The 10,366-nt window shown below is 31.7% G+C and overlaps 1 protein-coding gene across 1 annotated transcript; it reads right to left on the minus strand.

Annotated features, from left to right (window-relative positions):
• Positions 1-3,014: 3,014 nt before the first annotated feature.
• Positions 3,015-5,129, minus strand: LOC107860245 (cyclin-D3-2). Its single transcript, XM_016705522.2, has 4 exons — positions 4,354-5,129; positions 3,885-4,086; positions 3,645-3,775; positions 3,015-3,533 (listed from the first exon to the last, which is right to left on the minus strand). Exons 1-4 carry the CDS (start codon positions 4,828-4,830, stop codon positions 3,258-3,260), a joined length of 1,086 nt encoding a protein of 361 aa, XP_016561008.1. The 5' UTR covers positions 4,831-5,129; the 3' UTR covers positions 3,015-3,257.
• Between the last annotated feature and the right edge of the window lie 5,237 nt (positions 5,130-10,366).

The raw sequence follows: 10,366 nt of genomic DNA on the forward strand, positions 1-10,366 counted from the left end.
TGTCTGCTGAGTATGTTTTATTTAAACCCAGGCCATTTCTGTGAGCTGTCTTATTGACCTAACTATAAACTACCTTAGGAACAAGAATAAGGGGCAGTTATTGACCACCAATGATTGCAATGCAATGCATAAATGTCAAACTGAGACATAAATCTAACGGAAGCTGCTAAATCATTTATTTCCATAATGTCATACTAAATGAAAATTTAATGTGGCCTAAAATCTAACTTGGCCAAACCTACTAACTTCCGGTATCCAATCCAATTTAGAAACATCAAATTGGATGACACGAGACTCTACCTTAGACGCGCTAAGATCAAGTCAGACTTCAATAAACATGTCATAACATTTCTGCAGCAGGCCTGTAATATCTAAGAACATGACCCAGCATAAATCTAAGCCAGTTCCTTTGAGTTCGCCTGCCGATTAGACACGTCTATCTACTATAATCGAAGATTAGACACGTCTATCTACTATAATCGAATGTAACGATCATCTTTAACAACAACAACATATTGTTTTAAGTTTAATCTAGTTCTTTTTTTCTTCTCTTGTACTTGCTGCTTGGACGCACAATTTAACACTGCATTGACGGAGTTAGGAATTTAGTTGGTGAATTCAAAAAACACTAAAATGGAACATTTACCACTTGTCACCCCCTTCCAATAGGTAGCTCCGTCACTGCATCTTATTACTTTCACTATATATATCTTGTCAATTATCTTCCTTAGTTTTTTAAATTTTGTTTCATGTTTACGATGTCAATGATATTTATCTAACTAGTCGATTTTCATCGTCCGCATATGATGAGACATTTCATACACTCTGAATATAAACATGGTGTAGAAAAATTGTGGCAAGAGGCAGAGGAGCAGGTGAATGCCTCAAGGAGTTAGTTATGACTTTTTAGTCGTATGACATTTGTGCTACGGAAAAAATTAATGCTCTTTGTTTGGTCGTAGCAAACAACCTACTAACAAATATATTGGCTATATATGTTTGGTCTTGTTTTCTGCAAGGTCTTATATAGTACACACAACGTGAAAACAGACAGCTCCTCTGAGAATTCATGTTTGGTCCTCAACCTATTTCATCAGAGCATTAATAGAACATAAGAGTACGGAAATCATTTCTCTTCAAAAATGATATAACAAACAATTCCAACCTTAGCTGTTCCCCAACCAGAATTTCCTCTTCTGTTTGGTCACATGATGAATACTGTAGTTTTGCCTTTTTCATCATCTGTTTCTGATAGTCCAACTTTTTTTTTCTTCAAAAATCATCTAGTCTAGTCTTGAAATAGAAGGTTAGCTTAAAGTGGATCAAGACAAAAACTTGATTAAAATGAGACTAATTTTCTGAGTCATCAATTTTAAGCAGCCTAAAAAGTAAAGTGTCACGAAGTTGTCTAACCTTTAATAACCACGAATTCGTTGTTATTAAATAGCATAATTTATTGATGATTTTAATATCCTCTATATTGGGGTATCGAGATTCTCATCTGTTTTGCCAATATATATTGTATGGTAGGTACCACCACATTGAACCATTGCTTCCAAAGCTATGACATAATTATTATAGTTGTCTTTGCCTCGCACCAATTTTAAAGAATACATTCAAGGGCTTCTCCTATATTCAAACCCAAAATCCCAACTTTTTTTTTTTTAAGGTGAAAGAATTATGCACAATACTCAAGTCAATACTGCAGAGTAGAACAGAGACAAAAAGAAAAGGAAAGATGAAAAAAAGAAAAGAAACTCTACTATCTAGGAGTTGTCTAATTGCCAGCGGGGTTCACTCCTAGAGTTGTGGTCAAACTTGCAAGTTTTCTAACGTTGCATTATAGTGTTGTTATTATAGAATAATTGGGTGGTCCCAAATTGAATTAGCTCTTCCCCTAAAGAGTATCATAACATAACGACTTTTTAAGCTTGAAGCCGAAAAGCCCAACACACTCAGGACCCAAATATTGGTACATCCCTTGGAAAAAATGTATTTAAGGTACTTCTGCTGCTTGAGGTAATTGCACGTTCTACTTCCGTTACTGTACCTCAAAATGTTATCAGATACAACAATATATACCCAATGTACATTTGTAGTACCATGAAGTTGGGTGTAGGGAGAGATGAAATGTTATCATATGGCAGCTAGAAATCCATTTAGTAGTCACAACTCACGCCAATCATTTTATGCATTCGTTTGCTCTAACTTCTGCTAATCCATCTATTAGACTGTCTTAATCATCTTCTTGTATATTATAAATCACACTTGCTATAGACAAATATACATATTCGACTTTGAAATAACACGATAATGCTAAGTGATGCATATAGGGCTTGTGTGTTTTATCATACAACGTCAAGCGGTTTCACTTTCTCCTATCAATTATGTGCCTAGTAGATGGACAGCTTAAGAGCGCGCACAAAACTCGCACTGATGCATCACTAGGGGCAAGTGTCCATTTTAGGGACAGTAAATTCAAAGATGCATCACCTACTAATACTTTTGGATTAGCTACAAGTAACAAGAGTGTATAAAACCAGGGTCAAGTATCAAAGGGGACAGTAAATTCAAATGCTGTACCACCTACTAGTACTTTTGGATTGTTCACAAGTAAACAAGGGAGTATGAATGCTTCTTTGTTTTTCAAAATAAGGTCTTAAGTTTAGTAGAAAAGACTATGCAACAACTACTGAAATCCCACTGGCCGACAATCTATTCCTGCCCTCGAGACATATCTCCACATTCTAATTTAATATACTCACTACTTCATAAGCACATAGTCCACTGCCAACCTGTCCTACTTTGAAAATCTTTCTCAGTGCATATAATCCGTTTCTTGAAAAAACACATAAACATGGGGCCTCCATCTCTATCTATGATCCCATGTTCAAGAATCAGATCAAGTTATGGCTACTGTAACATTCATCTTAGACATATAGGCAACATAAAAACCATAATAAATGATAAGACGTATAGCTTGTAATCATAATTCATCGATGATCATGATCATATTCAACATAATTCAGCAGCATTGATTCAACTCAAGGGAAAACCCCACCAATCCCACTTCCAATGAAGGAGGGGGTGGAGTTGATGTTCACATTGTTTAGACCATCCGACGAATAAAGTCCAGTGAAACTTAACGGAACATCAGAGCATTGTGCTATTGCATTTTAAGAGAACATACCAAAAAAGATAGATCAAATAGTAAATCATTGCCGAAATATTAGATAATCTAGAGAACAAGACATTGATCAGTGAGGATTACTTCCCACAACAACCGAAACAGTACCACCAAGCGGAGCCAGTTTCATACGCTGATCCTGAGTTTTGTTTCTCTTATACTGAGGCTCAGGTGAGGAGGAAATGGAAGATGCTACTGACCATGAATCATTCGAGCTCTCGCAACTAAAATATGCATCAATGACACCACTTGGACTTCCAGGTACTGATTGATGTTTGCGCTTGAGGCTTTGGCAGAACTTGTAGCGGGAAGTGCCCATTAGCTCTACGATAAGATCAAGGCTGTCCTGCTTATTGATCAAGAAATTTATCGTTACAATAAACTCAATGCTAATCAAATTTACATGTCAAGACGACAAAAGAGGCCACTTAAAATTCAAATGTGAAAGATAGCAGACCTTTCCGACTTTAAGAACGCTCATGAGCTGATTCTGGTATTCCATAGCATTACACAGCTCGATCTCATTGATCACAAAAGACATTGCTGCAGTTGCAATAACAGATGGAGGATAATGCACGAGCCTAGAATCTGCGTTCGATTCGTCAAGTTCGATGATCAACCACTTATATTAATTATACAACAAAATTTCTATTTCTTCAAAGAAAGCATCAGAATCAAAACCAGGTAGATTTCTCACCAGCGATAATATCGAGAATGAGGCGTTCACACTTCTTAAGAAAATCCAAATGCAGGTTGTTCATAAATCCAAATCTCCTCATAATATGATCAATGAAAGATAGCGGTGTCACCAGATTCATTTTCCACTTAAGAGTGGAAAGCACCAAAAGCTCCATTCTCTGTATAGTCTTTGCCTCAAACACAAATCTTGAATCAGCAACCTACACAATAAAACAGAACCAGCACTTACATTTTGTTGGCATAATCTAGACCATCTAATCTGAGATAAATTGTATTGATAATGCCGCCTTAAACTGTTTTTTCGATTGACTGATTCTATAACTCTACAGCTTCTTATGTTCTAATTAACAATGAAATACTCCCAGCGTTGTCATTCAGGCATTTATACAAACACCAGCATTGCAAATTTCAGCATTTATACAAACAGCGGCATTGCACATTTCAAGCAATAAAATAGCAAGACATACTTGAAGGTCTAACAAAAGGGGGACTTGGGTCTCCTCCATTTTAGCAGCAATAGAAAGACAAGCAACAGCAGAAAGCTGACTCATCCAAGGCTTATCTTTCTGAATGCAAAATCCAGATATAAATCTATCAAAATAGTTGACAGCTAAAACAGCAGTAGTAGCAGTAAACCCATAGTAACCAATAACCCTCAACATCCAATCCAATGCCTCTTTTCTAACCTCCATTAAAAACCCATTTGACATTAAGCTACCAAAAGATTCAAAAACCAAATGGGACTCTTTTTCCTTGGCTAAAAGTGTGGCAAGTTCCTCATCTTCCCAAAACAAGTCACACTCAAATAAAGGTAGAGTCTTTTTAACATGTTTCTCAACTTCTAAATCACCATCATCCAAGAATTGATCTTCTTCACAGTAAAGCCCATCAAGAAGAACAGAAATTGGATGATTTTGGACCTGGGCATAAAGAGGGAAACCCATTTGCTGCTTCTTCTTCTTCTTCAAAAGGGAAGAAGACAATGAAGGCTCTACTCATTATCTTTAAGGTAAGCCAAAACTCAATCTTGGACCCAGTAACATATCTGCTGCTGTTTTGGCTTATGGGTTTATTTTTCTCTCTCTAAAAGGACAGAGAAAAAGGAGAGAGAGAGTTAGAGAGAGAATGGGAAGAGGCAAAAGGAGGAGAGAGTAGTGAGGGGAGGTAACCAAGAGTAAGTAAGCAGATGGGGGGCTTTTATACTTTCTCCATTTCGGTCTGGTTTGGTACACGAGATTAGCGATAATTAATTCAGAATTAATTTCAGAATAGGCTTATTTCGTTTGATTACTTTGTTTATTTTATTTTAATTGGTCCGGACTAAAAATAATATTCAATATTATTTAATTACTTACTAAATCAGAAATTAATTATACTTTTTCCATTTTACCCCTACTATTAATTAATTGCATACATTTCCATTCTTATACTCAATGAATAACACTGATATCTGATATTGTAAAGGGTAAAATAATAAAATTTATTATTCAATTTATAATATCTTAATCATCGCATAAAATGAAATAGGGTGAAAATTATTTTCACCTCCTAACTTTAATTACAAAATCAAATTTCCCCTTCAATATTGAACAATAATTATACTTTTCCTTTATCCCATGTAATGTCTATTTTGTCTTTACAATTTTAATTCTATATTTATGTGATATCTTTTTATATTATATGTAATGAATATTTTTTTAACATGGATATTTATAGCATTTTATTTAAGTTTATTAACTTTATATGCAAATTAATACATTTTATAAATTTTTAACAAAATTCAATATTATTTTTAAGATAGTTATTTTAGTATTATATGTATTAAAGAGTCGTTTGGTGTAAGGTATGATTATAATAATTCAGAGATAAAGTTCATGATTATTTATCTTGTATTTAATTAAATATATTAGGTAGTCTCAAAATTATTTGTCGCACCATTTATACCACAGCGATGAGATAAGTTATCACACATACATGTTAGTACAACTTATTTTGTAATAACTAATCCCGGAATAACTTGTTTCCAAACAACCCACCCCTAAGTGTGTATATAGACATATGTATGTATATGCATATGTGTATATTTTCGTGTTTTATCACTCTCTTGCCAAATTTATTTCGTATTACTTAGCTTTTTGTTGATATAACACAATCCTTAAGAAAATTTTACTTAGAGATATATTTTTCTAAATTAACCTTATTAATGATAATTTGAAACTTTAAATTTATCTATACTGATACTTTATATGGTTATTTAACACTAAATGGTAGAAAAAAACATAATACAATTCTTTTGATTTCACAAATTGAGTAGATAAACTAAAACATTTATTTTTAGCATGAGGATCAAATGATAAGAAACGATATTATCTATTTTCTATATCAGTAAATAAGTTGTGATTATCATTAATAGAGTATTACATATTTTATAGTTTATATAAATAAATATAATCTTTAAAATTTTCCATGCTTTTGATGTTTTTATATACTGTCCTTTGTCTTGAGCCGGGGGTCTATCGGAAACAGCCTCTCTACTTCGTTAGAGGTAGTGGTATCGTCTGCGTACTCTCTCCCCTCCCCAGACCCCACGATGTGAAAATCTACTGGGTTTGTTGTTGTTATATAATCTTTAAAATTTGACCTTATTTTTATTCGAGAAGAACATCTACTATCCCCAAACTATGACCAAATTTGCTACGACACACGTCAACTTCACGGGGGTCCTATTACCCCTTAAACTAAATTTTAGCGTATTTTTGTCACTCTTTTTAGCTAACGTGATACCTTTTGTCAGTTGTTTTAGATGGCGTGACACTTTTGATATAGGCTCCATTTTATGTAATAAAGGTGTCACATTAGCACACAAAATATGCTAAAAATATGCTAAATTTGAGTTCAGGGGATAATAGGACCCCTGTGAAGTTGGAGTATGTCGTAACAACTTTGACCATAGTTCGGGGTGGTACTAGACGCTTATCTCTTTCATTTATTGTTTGTATTTTTTGCATTGAAATATGTTTATAAAATCAGTAGTACTTATTATTTTCACTTGTTAAAATAAATATTATAATTTTGATTATTATTAATAAAACTAATTTTCTTACTATGCTAATTTACTTCATAAAGATCATCATTAGCTTATATATATATATATATTTTCTAGAAGATAATGCTTATGTTTTTATGAAAAATTTGTTATATGGGTTTTTTTAAAAATGAAAATATGATGATTTTAAAAAAGTAAAAGAAAAAAGGAAAAAAAATTGATGATACAGGGTAAAAATAGGAATTTTAAAAAGTTAATTAGAATAAAGGGGGAGTATGATTATTGTTTAAAGTTGAGGGGGGAGTTTGATTTTTAAGAAAAAGTTGGGGAGGGAAAATTATTTTGATCCAAATGAAATATGCCCAACTAAAATAAGATTATAATAAAGGGATTAATTTTTATTTCCCGTGGAATGATTAATCCTGAAATAGCTTGTTTCTCAATCAAATGATCCCTTCATGTATTAAAAGTAGTATTTTTAATTTATTTATCTATTTTATAAAATTAAGAAGATTTTATTTTTATTTTTTATAATGTAATAACTATATAAAGTATTAATACTTAAATTTGCATTTTAAATTGTTATTATTAAGATTAATACATGTACTCTTTATTAGAAAAATTCTAAAAAAGGCATCAAATCAATAAAAGACAATTAAAATGAAACGGAGGTAGCATGATAGGTCTTTCACGCCGGTCCTTTTTTTCCCCAAAAAATCTGCACATCTTTTTCATAGTCATATATAGAGTATACTATTTAACGTGTTTGTTTTTCAAAGGGCTTTTTGGGTGGGAGTGTTTGCCGCGCTAGCCAAAATGGCGCACATTCACTCCAAATTCGTCTGTATATCTTTATTTTTATTTTTGTGCTATGCTACTGAGGAAGAAATACAAATAGATTCTAAAATTTATTTATTTAAAATGTATCTTTTAAGAAAGTATTTTCAGCAGAAGTTAAGTTTTAGTATTTATCAATATGGGTTGTGGTGCAATAGATGAGGCTGCTCCACTCTTAACTTCAGGAAATGGAGAAAACTCTGTTGAGAGCGTTGTCACCTTAATGGGCCCTGCAACGCGCGATCTGGATTAGTCGGGACTTCAATGCGGACACCGGATGAAAAACTAAAAAAAAAAAACTTTTATTTGATCAATATTTTTGAAAAACACTTTTGGTTAGATGTCTGAACAAGCTTATTGAAAAGTGCTTAAAAAACAAAGTGCTTCTAATTATTTTTTTCAAAGGTGTTGTAAATTGATCTCCAAAAAGCTAGCCAAACAAGCGTAACTCGCATTCAATATTTATATTAATCAGGGACAGAAAATTTATTTGATGAAGAATTATATTTTATACACAAAACTGATATTTTGAATTACGAAATTTTTTTGTGTGTTTAACACATTTCGAATCTTCTTGATAAAATACTCGATTTAGCCACTAACATCAACTCAATGAATACATGACTGATGACACGTCTCCAACACACTACATTATTTTGATCACTAAAGGCCTTATAATTAATTAATACATGCTTTTACCTTAATTTCACTTTATAGTAAAATTGATATGATTTTGTAAAAATACTAAATCCTGATAATTTTTATTTGTGTATCAAAAATCTAGATACACACCTAACCAGGAAGATACGCCACAATGTGATTACTATAAGTACCGTTACTAAAAATTGGTTCTCAATTTCGTTTTTAGATCTAAACATGTGAAGTTTAAGACGTTATTTCAGGATTTTATTGTAGATATCATAATATTTTTTTTTCAGGAAATGTGGCTGATTAGATCTTGATTAGTACATACAAGTGGTAGACTAATAATTGCCGTTGCAGCATGCAACATTGATTTCGAGTCTAACTCAATTTTAAAAGTAATCTATAACAGGAAATGATTGTTTAAGTCATATTAAAGAGATCATTATTCCTTAAAAGACATAAAAAGACATATGATGTATGTGCAATTTACTATAGGGGTTTGACATCGAAAATAAGAATTGAGACGAGTCCTACATGATACTCTATGAAAAATCTATCTTGAATCTAACCCAATCTTAAAATTCGATCAAAAGATAAGTACTATTAGGGGTGAACATGGTATGGTATACCGAATATTATACCGAAATTGATTTTTTTTCTATCGCGGTATGAATGTTATGGTATTTGGTAGGAGTTTTAAATTATTTTGATATTTGATACGGTATTTGGTATTTATGCAATAAATAACGAAATACCGTATACCGCAACGAAGTTTTTTAATAATATATAAAACCCATATATGTTATATTTAAAACTATTAAATATATTTATATATCATCCATTAGCCAATTGAACATAAAAGTAATTTTTATTCAGAAATAATTTTCTTGGAAAGCTTATTATTTAGGAGTACTATGCTTAAGTTTAGGTAAAGTTGTTTAGAGTTTGCATCTCGGACTATTCAATCATAATTGAAATGTTCTTTTTTGTGTAATTGATTAACAAATATAGTTGTTAGTATGATATGATTGAGAAGTTTTTAAAGTTTAAAGTTGTAGTTTTTCTTATATGAATATATGTAAGTCGAAATCAAATAAAGTATGGTTACTGAATTACCATACAGTAAAATATCAAAACTGAATTTTAAAATACCGAACTAATTTGATATGGTAATGGTACTATTCTTTTAAATATCAAAAATTAAAGTTACCGTACCAAAATTTAAACTATCATACCGTACCGTACCGTACGATGCGCAGTACTATTATCTAAATTATATTAAAGAGACTTCACAAAAAATGTCTTTCAAGTCCTTATTTTATTTTATTTTTGGTTGCCATAATTTTTGTTCCTAGAATGCATAAATGACATTTCTTGTTTATAAACAGAATTGTTTTCATTCGTAAATATTTCAATTCTTAGCATCATATTTTTGCTCCAAGTCTCCAGACAATACATAAACACTATATTATCTAACTATAATACTCACAATATTTGTCAAAATACTATTTGATTTGCTAACAATTTTATTCATTTTAATAAATATTTTTCACTCAGTAACTAAATATTGAAAACTATCTTTAAAAAAACAAGTCATTTACTAAAAAGGTATTTTTCAAAACTTGATTCCCGTCATACCAAATTCTATGCAAGGATCAAACAATTTACAAATGTAGTTGCTATATATAAATAAATACAATATGGCACATGAAGTTGCTTTGTCTAGAAGGAAAATGGGGGAATTTAGAAGTAATTGCCTAATTTATTTATTTGCCTCCCACATGAGAAGCTCTTTTGCTCTATGAGGAAAATCTTTTTTCCTTATTACAGCTTCTGTTGAAGGCATGTAAATTTATCTTAATAATGGATAATACAATCATGTATTTTATCATAAAATTAAGAAAAGGCAAATAGAATATGTTAAGTGTTAACTTTCTTTCAATATTTAGATT

Source organism: Capsicum annuum, chromosome 2 (genome assembly GCF_002878395.1).
Source record: "Capsicum annuum cultivar UCD-10X-F1 chromosome 2, UCD10Xv1.1, whole genome shotgun sequence".
In the NCBI taxonomy this organism is placed as follows: Eukaryota; Viridiplantae; Streptophyta; class Magnoliopsida; order Solanales; family Solanaceae; genus Capsicum; species Capsicum annuum.